This window comes from Pseudopodoces humilis, chromosome 1 (assembly GCF_049639895.1).
Source record: "Pseudopodoces humilis isolate 2021_Gansu_Grassland_sample_001 chromosome 1, ASM4963989v1, whole genome shotgun sequence".
Classification (NCBI taxonomy): domain Eukaryota; kingdom Metazoa; phylum Chordata; class Aves; order Passeriformes; family Paridae; genus Pseudopodoces; species Pseudopodoces humilis.
In genome coordinates, this window is record NC_142200.1 from 91,871,096 (window position 1) to 91,891,059 (window position 19,964).

General features: G+C 37.3%; 1 protein-coding gene across 4 annotated transcripts in view; it reads left to right on the forward strand.

The window, feature by feature from the left end:
* The window catches only part of CDKAL1 (CDKAL1 threonylcarbamoyladenosine tRNA methylthiotransferase), a 377,880-nt gene that overhangs the window by 110,395 nt on the left and 247,521 nt on the right, over window positions 1–19,964 (forward strand). For all 4 annotated transcript variants that reach the window (XM_088053806.1, XM_005525251.3, XM_014254558.2 and 1 more), the window contains 2 exons: window positions 10,117–10,213; window positions 18,119–18,167. In XM_088053806.1, coding sequence (XP_087909932.1) covers window positions 10,117–10,213; window positions 18,119–18,167 — 146 coding nt within the window. The remainder of the gene's footprint in view (window positions 1–10,116; window positions 10,214–18,118; window positions 18,168–19,964) is intronic.

The window sequence follows — 19,964 nt, forward strand, 5'->3', positions numbered from 1 at the left end:
GACATCAAAAAGCCTAAACCAGACTGGAAGGAAGCATGCTGCATAAATTGTAAGCAAGGAACAGGTGTAGCTACTCTGATCAGTCCCATTTCTCAGTGGGAGTGCACTAAAGCCACCTTACGCTGCTTGATGCACTTTTGAGCTTTCATCTTTCTAACAGCATCTTCTTCCTTCCCCTGCTTAAGTATCAGTGACAGCAACTGAGACTTTTTCCAGCACTACAAGCAAAAGTGAAGTCATCATTGCAGTCACCCTTGATATTGTAGTTAAAAATGCCTGAATATAAAAGGATATAAAATAATTTTTTTTCAGAAGTAGGACTTTTGAATCTATATATGTAACAACAGGCTCAAAGCTTCAGTCTCTGAAGGAAATAAAATAGTAATGTCTCTTCCATTTGTACTGTAGTGTGTGGTGCAAAGCCCTTCTAAAGCAGAAGGTTAAAGCAATGTAGGAGTCTGTTGCTTTTGGGCATTGTGATGCATTTTTGTGAACGTAGAAACCACTAAGATGCAATACAAAATACAAAAAAAACAAAAACCCTACAAATGAATAGTATGTCAAAATGTAGTCCATGGGGAATTGTTTGTATCGTTAGCATTCTTTCAGGTGTGCTGTGAAACAATGTGAAACTAAAGATATCAATGAACAGTTAGTTGACACAGCTTCATAATTTACTGAGATAAGGCTGGTGGCTAAGTGGCCACAAAGAATGTGGGATGTATGGTGAAGACCCAGAATCATGAGCCAACTCTCATGAGTCATTCTCAGTTGTCAATAAGTTAAATATGCACAAGATATTGAAAGGAGGCATTTATTGCTCTTTACTTGGTGGGGCTTCCCCTGGATTGCTATGTTTTGAATGTAGCACAGGCAGTTGAGGGATATAAGAAGACTGGAGCAGGTCCATTGAATAACTGCTAAAATGGTCAGGCTGTCATGATCCATGTAGGGGGCTAGTGGATAATTTCTGTTGTTGTTCAGGTCCTGTGATCAGTTCTTATCTATTTTGATTAGAAAGAGCTTGCTGGGGTTTATTGGAAGAATTAAAAGCAAACAAAAACCCAAAGGTTAATAAAAATGTGATAAGTGCAGTTTGGACAGAATGAAGCTTCCAGTGTTGAGGAGTGAAATCTCTCTTGTAAAATTTTCTGCTCTGTTCATTGTTGCTTTTTTTTTTTCTTCTTTTCTGTTTTATCACACTATGTTATAGTTGTTACCTATTTCATAATTCCTGACAAAAACTAGCCACAGTGGAGCCGCTTGTATAGCATTTCCATAAGCGAAAAACAACATACATCTTACTGTTCTGAAAAATTACTTCATTGAATTTTGTTTCCTTTTCTTTGTTGGATAACTTCTGACAGTCTTCTGTGCACATAAGATGAAAACTATATTTAGTGGCTCTCACGAAGTTATTTTTGTTTCTTTCATGTACTAGTTGTAGCCACCCGATTTTGAGTAAAAAAAAAAAGCCTGGGTGTTCAGAATTTTGGCTGCCTTTCAGGTCTGTGGTTTTCTTCCTCAGCTGCCCTGGAGGAGTCCAAGAAAAAAATGAGTTGGCTGTTAGCTCCTTTGTTATCCTTGATTTTTTATCAGAATATTTCATGTCAGATACACCATGGAATTGTGCAGAGGTTTTGTTCTGATGACTTGGTAAAAACACTGTTGGTATCACATACTGCTTAGTGTGTCTAGTCCATGTAAATTCTGCTTTCTTTTTCTGGATTTTCACCATCCTTACCCTATGGAAGAAGATTCCTGGTGTGTTATACTGAGCAGAAAAACTGGAGAAGTACTCATAACAGTTTTAGAACAAATCCTTTTAAAATTTTGTTAGTGAGAAGCATGCTATACCTCTGGGGGGCAGCAGGGAATGGAATATTTAATTTTCATTCAACACTAATTTCATTTTTTAGTCATTGTATCAACAGGGTTTACTGTTACAACCACTGGCCATGCATACATGTAACTTGAAGCCTGCCTGTACTTTGAACCTGAGAGGCAGTGTAGTATTTCACACATTAATTACAATCATTATTCTGTGCCCTAAACTGTACTTCTCTTTTTTTTTAAAGAGATGAATAGAACTAAGAGTGGGGTAAGATTTGGAAGGTGAAGTAGAATAAATTGTCAGTTAACTTGATATAAAGGAGAGATATACTATACATACTGTGATAGAATATTCTCATTCCTACAGGAATACATGTTGAAAGAACAGAGGAATAGCATAAGAGCTGTGTGGTTGATCTGAAAGTTCACTATTATGGTTTTGACTTCCATTTCTTTAATCTGTTAGAAGTTTAATGCCACTTTCCAAGTGAATTTATATGAGATTTCCTTCTACTGTTTTTGAGACAAGTGTACCTTTTAACATCTAGATATGCAAAAATAAATTCAGAACAGGATTGTTTTCCCATTTGATGAGGGAGCATGAAGTCTTGTTTTTTTGAAGTGGTAGAAAGAAGTGAAAATGCTTGCACATAAAGGAGGAAAGAATTGTCAGAAGGCAAAGAGAAAGGACAAAATTGCTGCTAGAGCTTTGGAGCTATTTTTGCTTCTGAAAGCACCTCACCATTGTCACATCTTAGATTCTTGCTGAAGAAAGGCTAGCCTGAAACTGGAGATATAGAAAGACAGGGAAGTATTTTTACAACCCCACTACAACTTGTCATCTATGTGCAGAAGGACATAAAGATCCAAGGATGTTCAGAAACTGCTAATTTTTTTTAAAGGCAATTCCAGTTTCTGTCACCTGCAGCAGTTCCCTGGTGGTTTGGCTTCCAGCAGCTTCTGCTTTTGCAAGACTGAGTGGGCAGAACTTCAGTGTATCTGGTACTCTGTGCCTCAGAGAAGCTGAGGATACTCGTGCTGTCAGCAGAGAGCTGAAGATGAGCACTGAAATGAGGGAGGCAGAAAAGGAGCTGAGGAGCATAGTAGTGTATCCTACCAACAATGTTCTTGAAACCGAAACTCATAAACCCCAGATCTGTAGAGCAGCAAAGGCAAATACTTGACCGCTTTATCTGAAGAGTGGTGGGAGCCTAAACACTTGCAAAATACTGCAGAAAGAAATTTTCTCTCCATGTCCTAGTGAATACCTTCTACAAAGCATGGGTGTCACCTGTGCTTGGCAGTGAAGGTTTGTCAGTGTCTAACAAGTCCTGGCAGACAGTGCTGTTCACTTGACAAGAGCTGGGGGAGGTTTGAACCAGCGAGTGGGTGTCTTGGCACCCCCTGAGCAGATTGCCAGGCCCCAGTCTGCTCAACACTCTTGGGAGGACAAATGCTATTTCTAGTATTTTCTGTTACATGACAAGGTCCCTCAGTCTTCTCAATAAACAGAAAAAAACAAACCCAAACCAACAACTTTGCAATTACAAGAAAAAAAAAAAAAAATTAAAATATATATGCTTTTTAGCCAACAAGTAAAAATCTGTCTGCCAGCAGCTGAGATGAAATTTTTTAAGGAGCAGATTGTCATTAATTACACTTTCCTTTTAAGAACGGTTGTAAGGCTGATAACTTCTAATTATGGGTTTTGCAGATATGCTTTAAAGTTATGGTATATTGATTTTTAAAAATCTGTTTTCTTAATCATCTGGAGGGACAGGAACTGGCATGTAACCATTTTTGCCTAGCCTGACCAAAAGACATCCTGGAAGTTTCTCTCTCATATTGATCAATTCAGCCTTGCTTTGGGCTACAAAAATTGCTAGCCAGGGCCAAGGTGAGATTGAGGATTTGTTCCTTCATTCCATCCTCTTCCTGAATACATTCTGGTCTGATTTTTCAGTTTGATGAAGTCTTTGAACTATTAATTTAAAAGCCTTTGTGGGAAGAAAAGATCATCATTACAACTAACATGCTGTATTTGTGTGAGTAATGACTGCCCAGGAATAGCTGTTGCATGCATCTTTAATTGCTGCCTATAAAATTACATTCGCAAAAAATTTGAGTAAAACTCAGGCACCAATTTGACTGGGTCTAGAGTTTCAATTCAGATTACCTTTTGCAGACAAAGCTGCAGTCACTTCACTTGCATGCCAGGTACTTGGGTGAAAACAAGTTTCCATTAATTTCAGAAACTTGGGGAGCAATTTGGTATGTAGCATGTGAGTCTTGGGGTTATTCCCAGAGCTGACATTTCACGTGATATTAAAAACTCCCTTAGGGAACGATATTTTTATGATTTTATTTATTAATTTTTTGCTTGGAGCATGTCTTTGCAACCTCAGTTTGGAGTTTGATGGAGCCAGCTTTTGTATCTTTTTGAAGTATTTTCAGAGAAGACATGCTTATGCTTGCTTTTGTCAGGAGGAGGACATGCAGCTTACTTTATCGTGGAATATTTGCATGTTACCTGGTGGTATTTGCCACAGGAAATGCGATTTGAAAAGTTTGGTGGATGCAACTTGGCAATGAGATGGCTGCTTTGCTAGAGACTTTACTAGGTCCTCCAAGAGCAGTTCAGTATACTCCAATAATCAGCATAAGCATTCTCAAATTTGTGTCTTCACATGCCTCACAGATAAATTACGGTAATTCTTTGGGGGCTGTGGAAGTGCACAAGGAAGCTGACACTCCTAAGCAGACTCTTGAGTTGTTATGTTCTGATTAATAATGTTGACAAGCTTTCATCAGATTTTCCACAAGCCTTTGTCTATGGGGCTGTCCCTAACTTCGAAAGCAGAACATTTATGAGTTTCTAACATCCTTTTTGCTTCTTACTCACCCACTATGCTCAGCATATTGCGACCTCAAAGGTTTCATGAGACATTTTAAGCTCACCAGAGATAAAACAAGGAGTTCCTGTGTCCTCTTTTTCTGTTTCTTTCCCAACAGCTTTTGTTTTCACTCTGTTTTGATTCTGCTGCATCTCTTTTCCCATGAGCTAACTTAATAGAACAAAATGGTTAAAACCCCCAATCTTGGCTCAATAAATTTCTCCTATATCAGTGAGTTAAATGGGGCTGTGGAAGGGCCAGGTCAGCTGCAGAGCTTGGAGCAGAGAAGGAATGGTACCAAATGGCCAGAAGTGAGAAGGAGGGGGTGTTGAAGTTGGAGAAAGGTAAGAGCAACAACAGCAGACAGAGAGGACGGGAAGTGAGCCTTTGGGTACTAATGAGATATTATGTTAGCTCAATGCTTGTAAAGCCACGGTTCAACTTACCATTTGTAATTTTTCAAACACAAAATAGCTGTGTGATTTTATGGATTTTCAGGAATGTATTCTAAATGCTATAAAGGCACCATATTGTCATTCCGTGGATGTTGCGCTCTCTTTAAAACTTGTGGCTTTCTGCTGATTGATTCAGCAGATGAGAGAGTTGGAAGGTCTTTCACATATTTGCATCTTCAGCCAAATAGCATTTATTTTTCCCCAGAGACATCACAACACTGTTTCTACAGCCTGGGAAGTAGTGCCTCCTGAATTCTACTTTTTATAACCATTGGCAGCCTGATCTCATCATATACCCAGCTAATACTGTATTTAGCTAGAGCTGCTGTAGCAGAACTTATTCATGTATCTCACATTTCTTTGGACACTTCTAGACACAGAGCTCCCCTTTGTTTACAGCTTCACACCTCTCTAAAACACCTGATAAGGACTGTTGTGGATTTTGTGTAGTAGGAGGCCATGAGAATGGTATGGACTACAGTGATGCATTGCACAATTCAATTTAAGTATGCACATCTTATGGGGGAGTTGCCAGGTTTGTGTGGGTACAAGGAGGATGTGAGTGCTGCATTTGGTGGGAATAGCTCATGGATGGTCAGTTTTTATCCACCTAGTAGGATTCAGATTTCACTTCAGATAACAAAGTTACTTCCTGTTGTACTTTAGCATTGAAATAGTTCTTATTTTTGAACATTTCCCGACTGCTATTGATACAAAGCTGAAGAAGCTCACTGTAAACCACTTTCCCCCTTAATTTCTTGCTTTTGTTTAAAAATTCTGCTGTTGCTTCTTTTACTTGAATTTGACTGTTACTTAGTCCTGCTGCAGTCAGCCTTCTGCTCATTGTCTATACACTTATTCATTATTTAATTGCACCAACAATGGGTTTTGGAGGAAAAAATGTGGGGTTTGCAGGCAAAATGCTTGGTTTCACAGATCTGGTACTAGAGCAGCACTTTATTATTTATTATTTTAAAATTGCATGTTTCATGCTGACAAGTCTGTAGTTTATCAGCTTTTCTCTCTGCAGACCAGACTGCTTTTTATTTCAGAGGTCTGTTAAGCCTTCCTGTGCAGCTGGGATCCCTTAGTGGGGAGTAGTGGTGGCTCCCTGAAAGCTATGAGTTACTTAAGAGTTCACAGCTTACAAAAATCCAGTGGGCAGCTCTGCTTATGGAAAGGGAAATGAGCAGGCAAGCAGTGGTGGTCTGGCTCCTCTTGTCCCCAGCAAAGAGCAAGTTAGCAATTACTTTCAATATCAGACTGTCTTCTATTGAACTTGGCCCATCTTTGCTTTCAATTTTTTATTGCCTTCCATTGATTTGAACCTCAGGGAAATGTCCCTGACTTGTTTCTTTTGGTGGTTTCACCTGAGTGTCCCTGTGAGTCATGAAAAAGTGGAACAGCTTCCTGCACTGGCTGCCGTGGTATCCAGCAGTATTGCTATACACACAGAGCTGATGTAGCAAATGCATATGGGGAACTTTTTTGGAGGGTGGGAGGTGTTTCTTTGTCTTTGTTGTATTACTGACTAAATTTTCCTGGAGCTTAAAAAATAAAATTAGAGGAACCATGCAACTAATTACATAGAATTGTGAGAAAAATATTCCAGTTTGGGAAGGTTCCTAACACAAATAAAAGTGCGCATGAGCAAGGCAGAAATTCTCCAGTTACATTCTCAAACTTGCTTTTTATAGGCAGAATACATGGAACATATTTCATTATCTCTGCAACAGAGTATAAATCTTGTGATCTTGTATGAGTCCTCTGCTGTATACAGCACTTCACACCCCTGTTGTTTCCCACTTGTTTCTTGTTCCCTACCCATTTGTTCCATTAGGAAGTAGCTTGAACAATTCCTTTCTTAAAAAAAAAAAAAAGACTCTAACTAAATTTCTGTTCAGATTTATATCTTGCAAGTGGCTTTTTCTAGAAGATGTTTCATGAGTCAATTAAATTGAAAGTTCAAGGTAAGGTTCATGTAACTTAAAAATATAAAGGGTTCTAAAAGAGAAGATGTATTTATTCATGCCACCTACTAGATTCCATGAGGTATTATTCTCCTTACTATTCATGTTTTTGAAGAATAAAGGCTCTTCAAATACAGTTCTCGTGCTAACTAGATTTCTGAAGAATAATTTTTGCAGGCTTTTGTTAATATGAGTAAGGCTCATTAAACAATATTAAAAGGCGGTGACAATATAGCATTGGAATGCATATTTTGAGAAGTGGTTTCTTGAAAACAAGGCAAAAAAAAAAAACATAATTTCCTTACAATGGCTTTTCATTTATGGTCGGTTTTGTGTATGGTTTGGTATATTATGAAGGTTATGAAAATTGGCTAAAATTTAGTTCTGGCATTTCTACTTAATTGCATTTTAAAGAAGAAAAGTCTCAGTGTACAAAATTCTTTACTCTGTAGAGACCTGTACAACTTTTAAAAAGTTAAATGAAGGCAATGCTTATTATGAAGAATATTCATTTTAACTTTTTCTCCCCTAGCTCTAGTTATAGTCCCAGAAGATATGGCAAAATGTTAAAGCTGTGAAATAACATTAAAATGCCATTTAATGTGTCAAGGGAAACGTTGTTTATTTTTTTTTTCTCAGATAAAAGGACGTGAATAAAAGCTTTTTCTTCTGTAGTGCTCACAGGTTTTCAAGTAGATGGAGTGGGCTGTTGCTTGCAGCAGATTATGCCAGATGCCAAGTTGCCTAGGGATGTGCGCTTTGTTTGCTGGAGACAGGGTTTATTGTCTTGCCTCCAGGCATTAGGTTGAGTCTGTTAGACTATATAAGTAGTGATTTTTATCCTTTGAGTTAGTGGAGTGTCACATGGTGCTATGTGACATTTTTAGGTAATGCATGAAGAATGATTTTTATTTTCTTATTTTTTCTTGGATATGTAGTAGGTAACCTCCACTGAAGTTTTGCAAAACCCCTAAATATTTGCCACTAAAAGAAAAGAGGGATTACAGGTTTTGGAGACATGTTTCTATGTTTTGTGACTAAGAAATATACTAAATTAGCATTTTATCATAGTTCTTTACCCACAGAAATATTATCAAGGAAGAGATGAAAGATTTGCATTTATATTATACACTTAGTGTGCAAACAGAGGACCAACAAGTTTCTGTATGATGAATGTCTGAACATTTCCTGGAAGTCCCACTAAAACAAAATCAAATATTTTATAGGCATTTGCTGCATTTATATTGGATATGAAGTAACAGTAATAATCATTTTTCCTATTATTTCTCTCTTGTGTTTATTTCTTTCCTTTAAAATGTCTTATTTTAGTGCAGCAGCCAACACAAGGTATTTGACAAAATGGCCTGTGATCTGCTTTATTATTACAATGTGTGTGTTATTATGAGCTTTCATTCGAGCTGTAAATTGTAAATAGATTTGTCCATATTACAAGTGTGAAGTGAAAATTCTGAGCAGGGAAACTGTGGTACCACTCTGGGTTGATTTGGGGTTCTTTTGTTAAAATTGCCTTTGCTGGAGATGGACAGATACTCATTAAGCATCCATGTGCTTGCTGAATATCACTTCCTTTAGTGCATTCATCTTGGAGACAGCTCAAGCAAGCTGAAGAGTATAAAATTGTCTATTATATAATGCCATTTATGTCTAGAAAAAAAACTCCACCTTTATCTTTATTCAAAACAGAAATCCAAAAATTAAAATCACATTCTTAATAGGAGAAGGAAATAATTTTCAATTTCTAATGCTTATATTGTTCTGTAATGCAACTCATCAGCCACTATGATAAATTTGGCGGGGGGGGAGTATTGTGGATATTTTTTCTGAAAAGTGTTGATGTGTCTTAGCCTATTCCAGCGTAACAGTAAATACTTCATGAATTCATACATTGCTGTAGAAAAGATTGTGCAGGTTCCAGTTTGACAGAAGTCTGCCAGGAGGTTGTGATACAAACGTGCAACGGTGAAAGATCGTTCTTGGGGCAGCCCATAATATGTTAGACCTAGCAAATCTCCTAAAATTATTCAGCACTTTTCTTGTTTTGTGTTTTGCACATTGTAATGCAGTCGTTGTGTTGGGTTATTAATCCAACTAATGGATGTTCTTCAAAGTTTAATGAACATTAGCAGGTTTTGCATCTCACTGTTTTGCATGCATCCACTAGTTCTGTGTAGGCCTTCCATTATTTTCAAGACTCACTGCCGGCTTGATACTCACTGTTGAGTTCAAAGTGAGGAAAAATGTTACTAATGAAATGAATGGTGTTAACCATTTAATCTTAGTGTTTTGATTTCCTGCTTGTTGCTAAGGTAGCATTAAAGCTAAGGGAGTATGAAGGTAATATCCAGACAAATGTTTCTCTGCCAGAGGCAAGTACTTAAAGCTTGATAGTGCTCAATATGTGTAAATATTTAAACATTTTAAAGTAACTGCATGTTTCAAAGTAAATAAACATTTTAACTAAACATCAGAAGACTGATGTAACTGGTCAGTTCTGACTGGTCCTACAGAAATGCGTCTGTTCTGAGCTAGGAGTTCCTGCCTGCATCCTGTCCTCTGTCCCTGGCGTTCTGTGTAACTTCTTGAATTGAGGTTAATTACTCTGCCCCATCTTTCTTGGCCAGTTTCTCTTCTACCATTTTGGCAAATAAACTTGAGTGAACTTGATTAGGGTTTTCAAGGTTGTATTTTTGTCCAAGATTTGCCATGATCACGGTCTCTGTACATAACACCCCAAACTGAACCAGGTGTGCTGTAGCTTCATATGGAGCTCTTTTGGTGTGCTGGTTTGTTTGGTTTCTGGCTCAAACATGGACAAGTTGCTTCTGATTTGGCAAGGTCTTCATTGTGATTGATTTCTGTTGTCACATGCATAATATGACTGAGTTGAAGTTGAAAATTATATTTTAAAAAAAAGATATTGACACACTCTTTTTCCTTCTTTAGGAAAGCCCAAGAAGGGAAGAAGAAAGTTGTTCTAGCAGGCTGTGTACCACAAGCCCAACCTCGCCAGGAGTACCTGAAAGGCTTGAGTATTATAGGGGTATGTATCTTTAGAAATCAAAGGTTTTCATAAATGTTTTCAGTAGGTCAGTGTCAATATCTAGACTCTGTTGCCTTTCTCTTGGAAAAAGCAGCAGAGAAGCTTCCTGCCATGTCCTCCTCCTGTTCATCTTTTTGCATTATACTACACTTAAACCTTCCTTCAGTCGAGGGTGATTTGATTCGGCTGTGGCATGAGGGGAGAAAGAAAAGGATGCTGTTGTTGGAGCTGACTTCCATTGCCCTTTGAAGCCTGAAAATTTCCAGGCTTCATCCAGGATGAAGGTATCAATTACAATGTTCTTAAAAATATCACCATTTATTTGCTTTAAGGTAAGCCTTAAGACGTTTGTTAAAATCAGTGGAAGAAGTGTAGGGGACTAGAGCATATGAATTACACAGGCACAGCTGAGGGTTTGGTGGTTGTTTTTTTACTTCACACTATTAAGCAGAATGGAAAATAGCAATGATTATTTTGTTTAAATTTGAGGCAGTCTGAAGAGTTAAATCCACTGGTGACTGACTTGTTAAACAGTTACCAAGCTTTACCTTGAAAATGAAACCACAGAGCTTTGACTTCGGGAATAAAGTGCTTTCAGTATTCTTTGGGATGTGGTACTACTGTATCACTAAATCATCTTTGGAAAATAAAAAAGTAAAATGGGTGAATGGATTTCCTCTTTGCTCAGAGGCCACATAGTTATTGATCCATAATTGGTTGTTACAGCAAGTATAATAATACCTACACATATGTAGACAGAGGGGAAAAAAATGAACAGCTCACTGTCCTTTGACCAAGACTGTAATTTGATGTTTCAGTTTTGATGAATTTAACCTATCAAAATTGGGAAGTTTGGTATTTTTTTAAAACATTTTTTTTTCCCTCTTTTTGAAATTTTTCATTCAGGTAACATATAATTTCTGAAAATTAACCTCTCCTCATCAACTTCATTTGAGTACCTAGAACCAGTGTTTAATGAAAAATATTAGTAGTTTTGTGTTTTTTACAGGAAGGTTTCTGTTAGGAGATGAATTAGGTGTTGATGCAGTGTTCCCAAGTACTTTGTAACTAGACCTGAAAATACTGAAATGTAGTCTTTGCAATAAGGACACTATCCTCTAGCTGTCATTGCTGTGGTAAAATTTACTGTGCTTTCAGTAAGAGATCCCTCTGCTCAGAAAGATCTTAAACTTGAGGCAAACCTGTTAACAAAAACAAAGGTAAAAGCACATACTGTCCATGTTAACAGTTCATACATTTAAGATTTTCTTCACATTTTACAAAGAATGTGTATGAGAGGGTGACCGCATTTAAAGGACAAGACTTGTCTTACTATTGTAAAATATTTTTCAGAGGCAGCTTTTGCAGAATTGAGAAATAGAAAATGTTCTGTTGGAAATGGGATATTGATTCTACTTTAAAATTTCAAGCATTAAGGTTACAGTTTTGGAAATCTTTCTTTGATACCAGATTGGTCTTGTCTTGAACTTGGAAGAGAGACATAATTTATTTCATTTTTGCTTATACAAGTTCTGCTATTTTCTTCCCCACCCCTTTTTTTTTCTTCTCTCTTTCAATATTTATTTTAAAGGACTCTGTTATCTGAGAATGTGTTTATTTACCAGCAATTATAACTCCCTTGGGGTGGCTTTCTAAAGGCAGTGTGTCAGAGGCTCTTCTCCTCTTGTTAGGATGGAGGAGGAAGTTGCGTTGTAACTACCAGAGAAATTCTAGTAAATCAGCTTGTTTTGATCTGCATTTGAAAAATACAGGACTGAACTTCCACTGTTCTTTTATTTATTGCCTGATCTGGGCAGAAAGTAAGGAAGGGCAACCTCATAGCCTTCTTACCATTTGTGATGTTACTGTGCTTTTGTGTTTCTATAAAGTAATTGCTACTTTGAAAACATGAAGTGGGTTGAGGTGTTGCCATAGGCTGTGTGTAAGGCAAACCATAACGTCACATGACAAGGTGAAGGAACTCTTTTCTGGAATGGGAAAATTCTAGGCAGTAATAAACCTGCCAAGGGTGTAAAGTACCTGAAGCACATAATAATGCATTACAGAGGATCACAGCCAGTTACTCTCAGGTGGTTTCCAAAGCTTACTGCTTTGTGTTTGTGGTGTGCTCACTTCAATCTCAAGTGCATGTACAGTGCACAAAGAGACATCACCTCTCCTATGCAGAGTTATCCCTTACTTGGCATTTTTAGTTGCCAAAATTAGGATGTATGACTCTGCCAATTGTTTTGAGGGGATTATAGGGGAAGGAAAAGGAGGGACAAGGGGGGAATGAAAGGTTTAGCCTACAGGTTATGTTTTGGGACTCGTAAATGGATGTAGGTAATTGTAGTGTTTCCTCACTTCCTGAGCTGCATACAAGAACACACAAAATCTTTGTTCCCAGTAACAGTTGATCCATTGGAATGGGATATTTTATTTCATAGACATTTTCTGGAGTTTTGAGGTGCTCGATCTCCAAATGTGTTGGAATCCCTGGCCAGGTTGCTGGGGGTTTATAGGCCTTAAGAGGCTTCACAAGGCCCATGTATCCGTACTTTCAAATCATCAAACTTGCTGTGCAGACTGAAAGCATAATGCTTAATCCACCCACATGTGTATTCCATTACAGTCATAGAATAGCTCCACGTGAGTGAATCTTGAAAGAGAACTCCAATTCTCCTTCATTCTCTTTCTTTCCTAGAGTAACATCTATCATCCAAGACCTATCACCTTCTGCCATGTACCCTTCACCTAAGGGGAGAGTTTCAGCCTGTTCTTTCATCTGCACAAACCCACACACCCAATCCAGTGTTGCTGCTCTAGAAGGCTCTAGCCCCCCCCCTCCTTTGCTGCTGCTCTCTGAATCAGAAGGTGCAGGTCCCGTGCATGGTGGGGTATGGCAGGCTCTTTGGCCAAGGCAAGCCTGAAGCCACTGCTTCCAGGAGAAATAGCCATGAAAAACCCTCTGCCAAGGCTCCTTGCATTTTTCTGACCTCCAACTAACCCTTTCCTCTGGCTGTTGTACTGTATAAGGCAAGCTTTAAGTAATTTTCTTTTCATAACCAGTTTGAAACTCTGGAATGTGATTAGTGGGAGTGCTGAACACTCCCAGCAGCAGCACGTAACACTAGGAGCACTGCTATAAAATAGATGGTGCAGCATAAAAAATGCTAAATGTATTACAAAAAACAGGCACTTTATTTCTCAAGCTCTACATCTGTAATTGGTAAACACTTTTAAGTTTAATTCCTTATTAATTTAATTCCTTATTCCTTCATTTGTAAAATGCTCCAGTGACTATATAAAATCCTCTGGAACTTTAGCAGTGCCATTGTGAAAGGAAATCACTGTAACCTTACCAAGATGCCCAGTGTCCATACATCCCTATTGCTTTGTCCTCATTAACGAGGAGGATACGTTGTATGGTATTTCTGTTCACTTCATAGAAGTTTGGGTGATGTTTGCAAAACAGAGATGGTGATACTTGCCTACTTTGTAGTGTTCATAAGGCCACACTGCATTCAGGATTGCAATTCTGTTTGCTGCCCTTAAAACAGAGCCTTGCATAAATGCAGATATCCAATATGTACTTCATGAAAGTCAAATTCGATGGAATTTTACTCTGAATTATTTGAAGTAGCATAACTTCTTGGAAAGCATGCTGAAAACCTGAGAACAGGTAGAAACTGTTCTTCTGTAAGTTATGGCTAAGAATGATTTAATACAAACCTCTGCTGGTCGGCTTTGGCCTTTGAATTCTCATGTTGATATTCAGATAGGACACTTGAACCTGGGAAGTCAGAAAAGAGTGTCACTTAAGCACCTGCTTTTAAACTGAAAATTGGATGTGCAAATTCAAAACTCATTTCTGCTCATTTCTACAGCAGTTATGTACTATCCTATAAATCAAAGGGTGTAGCAATTAATTTTAGGTAAGAGTTATCCTTCAGCTGTGTCAGTGTTTAGCAGTGAAAATAAGTTGTTTATGTGCTTCTCTGGGTTAGTCTCCTTCCCTTTAAAGTCTGTGTAGATCCTCCTCTCAGAATACATTCCTAACCTAGAGTAATGCCCATTACTATGGTCAGTATTGTCAGCAAAGGTTTTAAACACAGATGTTATGCCTCTGAAGCCAGGGTGGCTAGTCACATGCCTTTTGAAGTCACATATTAAGCCCTAGATTTATCTTGCCTAAGTGCTGTAATTTGAGAGTCTGTTTTGCTCAGCTCTCTTTATGGTCAATGAAGATAATTATCTCTAAAATAATTTAGATTTTTAGAAGACCTGAAGTGCCTTTTGAAGCCATGTATTCCCCTTTTACTGGATTTAGAGAGGGAATAGGCTGAGTAGTCTTTTAACATCCATCATTTGGCAGAGATCCCTAAATAAGGTGAGATGAAACTGACAGTTAGTGAACTGGAGTTAAAATCTTCAGTATTATAAATAGTATGTTCTAATTACCTAAGAGAGATTATTTGATCTATGTAGTGACTATTTTGTTTCTTAACTATGTCAATGAGAATCAATCTGTAGGGTTTTTCCTAGATGAAAAAAAAAAAAATTTTACTTCAAGTAGCTATGTACAGATATGTATGCTGACTCCTAGGGTGTTTATATTGGATCTTAGGAAAAATTTCATTATGTAAAAGGTGGTCATGCATTGGACCAGACTACTCAGGGAAATGGTTGAGTCACCGTCCCTGGAGGTATTTAAAAGTCATGTAGATATGGTGCTTAGGGATATAGGGTTTAGTGGGGGGCTTGGGAGTGCTGGGTTATTATGGATACAAATGGTTGCTGAGCTGTACTTATACCTAGCTCTGATCCTGCCAGGAGTGGTCAAAGATTTTTCCTGGCCTTTCTTTCAACTCAGCCTTCATGCTTTGATAAAACTATCTTTATCCTTGCTTTTTCACCAGACAGTTTCCTGCTTTGGCTACTCCTTCATGGGGTTTTGAGCCTTGCCTGTGCTCTTGGCCCATATTAATCTCAGCTCTGATTTGTGGTGGTTGAGTGTTTTTTTTGGTTATGTTTTTTTTTGTATAGTTCTACTCAGCTGTCAACTCCATTCGGTTCTGCTCTTGTTCTATTCACATTCTAAAGGAGAACCATTTGAAATGGACATTAAGTCCAAATTACACTTAACTATGCTGGAAACAAGGTCCCACAAGATCTGGGGCACCAAATGGGGTGCACTAACCACCCCCAGCAGTGGTGTCCTGCTGTCAGTCCTGGGAGGTTGTTTTTTTGAGACACTCTCCAAAGAAATGTTGAGGAATGGTGTCATTTCCCTTCATACACCACCAAGATATCTCTGTGCCTCATGGACTTCCTGGTGCCTGATGGAGACATTATTGGAGCTCTGCTCTGGAGGTTTACACATACACCACTTAGATAGCAATCCAGAGCAGAATTGTCTACAAGGTATTACTGAGATGTGAGGAACAGAATCCAGCAGACCTTTGTATATGCAATAAAATTTATTATTATGACTTTGTAATATTTTTGTCCCTTTTTCATTCCTCACCCCCTTTTTTTTTTTTCACAATAAGAATCTTCTAAACCTTTCCCTCTTCTCACTACAGATTCACCTCACATTTTCTAATATACTTGTATCTTCACAAGTGCAGACTGGAAGCATTCCACATTTTCTTCTTGAGCACTTGTGGCTTTAGCCAAATAATTTCCAATAATTTCAAATGAAAAAAATATTTAATGTGGGAAATAACATGTAAGGCAGAACAAACATCCATTTCTAGGTGCAGATCTCATTATCTCTCAGACTTACAATTTTAATTACTTACATGAGCCATCTTCTTGATAGACATATTGAAAATAATTTAATTTATCCAATAAAATGAAGATGTGATATAATGGTTGGTGGGTTTTTTCTATTTTTATTCAACAGGGGATTTGCAGCAATGCAAAAATTCCTCAGATGCACAATGCAGAAAGTAATTGGTGGCTCAGGTTATGAACCACCACAGTTTCTCATATTTTAAATTACTAAAATGGTTATGAACTTAAACAGTCTAATACTGAGACATATAGCAGTAATGTTTTAGATAATATAACACAGACTTTGCTCCCTAACTGTTGTGTAGTTTTAAATGTGTACACTTCTATTTTCAACTGGAATTTTTCTATTTATTTTTTAAACATTTAGTAGAAAGTATGTATGTTGGATATCTTGAGTCATAATTTTTAAAACTATATCCAAAATGGATATGTACAGGACAATGTAAATATGCATGTGTTCCATATGACTGCTTATGTGTGCTTTTTATACAAGCTGATTGCTAGATAAGTCAGTATGTCTGTAATGTTAATGCTTGTGATCCAGAAAAATATTTAAATATATTTATTTTTCAGTAAAATTATTAAAAGGCAGATATTTGCAGTACTATAAACTAATTTCTAGAATTCATAACTAATATACTGTATTCAAAAATCTGAAATGATAGACATCCCTATTTTAAAAGGCTGTATTTCAAAAGATTAAAAAAAGAAAAGAAAAAGCAAAATGCTTTTGCATCAAAACTTGATCCAACACCCAGACAAGGAAAGGAACTGACTCCCACTGACTTCAGTTGGGAATTTAAAATTGGGCTCCAACTTTAGGTGAGCTTTTTTTAAACTTCTATTAGACAGATTTGGAAAATGAATGTGAAATAGACAAGATTGTGCCGTCTTGTATTTACAGGGAGTGACAAACTCAGTGGTTTAGGACCCAGAGACTTAATGGCTTTGATACAAGGGATCCAGGTTCCAGACCAGGTTCTTCTCCTTAGGTGTCTGCAACTTGTGCTTTTCTGCTTATTTTGTAAACAAGCTGGAAAAGAAACTCCAAAGAAAAGACTGCTAAAATCATACTAACTCTAATTCATGTAATGTGCAGCTTAGAGAAACAGTATTTAAAAAGGAATATTGTGGAAAAATTGCAAACTAACTTAAGTGTGGCAAGCTGGCTTTCCTGCATTGTATGTAAATATCTGTAGAAGAATTACACAGAATAAGTGGTTTGGGTGAAAGCTCTGGAAAGAATCTCAGCTTCAAGAATTCCTGAGTGTTTAATTTTGCACTGTTAATGTTGATTCCTTCTACTTTATATGCCAAAATTCCTACAGTGTGTTGGCCATTGACTTTAAATAAAGACTATATATATCTATACATATAGATAAGACTGTGTAACTATTAAGAAATAATTGAACTATTTATCTCCTTATTGGTGAATTTTGGCAAATGTAACACTAAAACATAAATTTGTTGTCTTCGTTGCAGATGTTGTATAATGGTCATTAAATACTATTCTGTGTTGTGAAAAGCATGAGGGCTTTTCTCTTCATTTCCAAACACAGGCTGCTTTAAGTTTGGGAAAATTCTGTTCTGTTCTCTGTGAAGTTCTTAAACTTCACAACAGTATTTTTAATTTTTTCGTATGTTCCAGTGTCTTTCCCATCCAGTACCTCATCAATTTTCTCCCCTATACTCTGCCCTGACAGTATCCTCAGCTTTTTGTTATTATCCATTATTTTGCTGTGGAGACTGGGGTGAGGGAGCACTTCGGCTGTTTCAGCCACCCAGATGCTGAGTGCCTGGTTCATCATTGCCTGTCACAGATCATGAATAACACTTAAAGCCTTCTAGCTGTTTGGTGACTTTTGCCAAACATATGTGAGCTTGCCATTTTTGAGGACAAAATTTGGTTTAAATTGGGTGGTGAATTTTAAAGTTAGTTATGGCAGATTGGCCAAGATCCACAGAAAATGAAAACTGGCTAATGAATGAAATGAAATGAAAACACAGCCCAGAAGTCTTTACTCCTTCTTAATCCAGAAGACTAGTTACTATGAAAGTATGTCCAGTTGTTGACTACTTAGGTATTTACCTTCTGACTTTTTTTAGGTTCAGCAGATAGATCGTGTAGTAGAAGTTGTGGAGGAAACTATTAAAGGTAAGCATCACACTTGAACTAATTGCAGCTAGTCTGAAACACGTAAGCATTAGCAGAAGTGCTGCTGATGTGTTCTTTTTCAACCTAACGCTTGCTTTGTGCTCTAGCTGAATGTTTGGGCAGTGCTATACTTTGTCATGCTTTGTTTAAGTGATGATTTCAAAGATGTTTTCTGTCAGGAGCTCTGTGGGTTGTTGGTTTCATAGGTAAATGATCTGGAGGAGACTTAAAGAAATCATTTCACAGCGTAGGTTGGTGTAGAGTATTGGATAAAGCTTCTGCACTGTCTTGAGTGTTACTCTTCTACTTTCTTCTGTTTAGCTCTCTGGTATTTTCTTCTTTTCTGATGTTTTGGCTTACCTCCCTGAGCTCTTCTCAGCAGGGCAGATAAATTATCTTCTGGTTTAATGTTCTTTTGTAACTGTTCCTTGTTCTCTCTGGCTTTGTTCATGTGTGTGTACTCTTAGTAGTTTGCAGTGGAGGAGGGAAAAAACCCAGTATTGTTTCTGCAGCCTGACCAGTAAACATTTGCTGTTAGATAAATATATTTGTCTGGGTCCTTCTGGGTTACCTAAGTTTGTCTCCATTACTTATCAGGCCATAAAAATTACTGTTCCATGAAGCTTTAAATTTTAAGGTTCAGTTTAATTTGCTGTACTTTCAATATAAACAAGTGTCTAGTCCACAAGACATTGTCAGTAACTTTAATGCTGGAATATGATTTTTTTTTTTTTAACTACAGCATGAAAGTTTAAAGTAGTGGAAATTTTTAAAAGGAAAAGAAAGCTTCTATCATGCAATTGTGTAGTGTGGTATAAGGCTTTTAGTGATTTGAAGACCTTAAGATTTCATGTTGCTCTGGATGCTTTCAGGAGTGAAACCTTTACTTTTGTGTACTCCCAACCAAAGTTTTACCCAGATTGTCTTTAACTTATGGCATCTATTTTTTGGGAGGGTACAACCTACTTTACCATACAAACAAAGAAGAAATAAATTCAATGCATATTTTTTATTTAATAAGCCAAACTGTTTTCCCTAGAAACATCATGGTGTTCATGACAATATGTTGGAAATGAGGATGCTTAATGATTTTTACAACAGTATTTCAGATCCCTATCTGCTTTTTCCTGCATTTTATTTGTTCTTAAGGGAGTAAGATGATAACCTGGGTCAGCATGCCCTCCCTTTACAAAATCTGGCTTTGTAATATTTATACTGACTCCAGATATTACTGCTTTTTTCATAACATAATTACTCAGGTTATGGTGACTGAATGTTAGATGACTAGAAAGTGTACAAATAATCTAGTAGCAGCTGTTAAAATAATGATTTTCACTGAATGGATTTTTAGATTGCATTCACATTAATATAATGCTGGAAAATAAGGTTCATAGGAATGTTAATGAACATTTAAACTTTAAAAAGTGTGAATTTTTGGAAATATTTTTGTTCCTTTCTAGCTTACTAAAAGTGATTTGAATTAGAAAGTGAGCTGCTGAATTCCACACATAGTGCCAATTCCATTAGGGATTAACCAAAAGGTAACGGAATGCAGGATTTCTAAAGTTTTATTGGAAAAAAAATAAAGAGAAGCCAGCTCTCCAATTTGAGAGAGACATTGACATACTGGGGAGAGTCAAACAGAGATGGTTAAGAGACAGAGACTGGATCATTTCTCCTCCTAGGACAGTCTGAGAAGGCTCAGGGAGGGGGATCACTTCAAAGTATATAAATACCTGAAGAGAGGGTGTAAAGAGAAGTGAGACACCTTTTCAGTGGTGCCCACAGACAGGACCA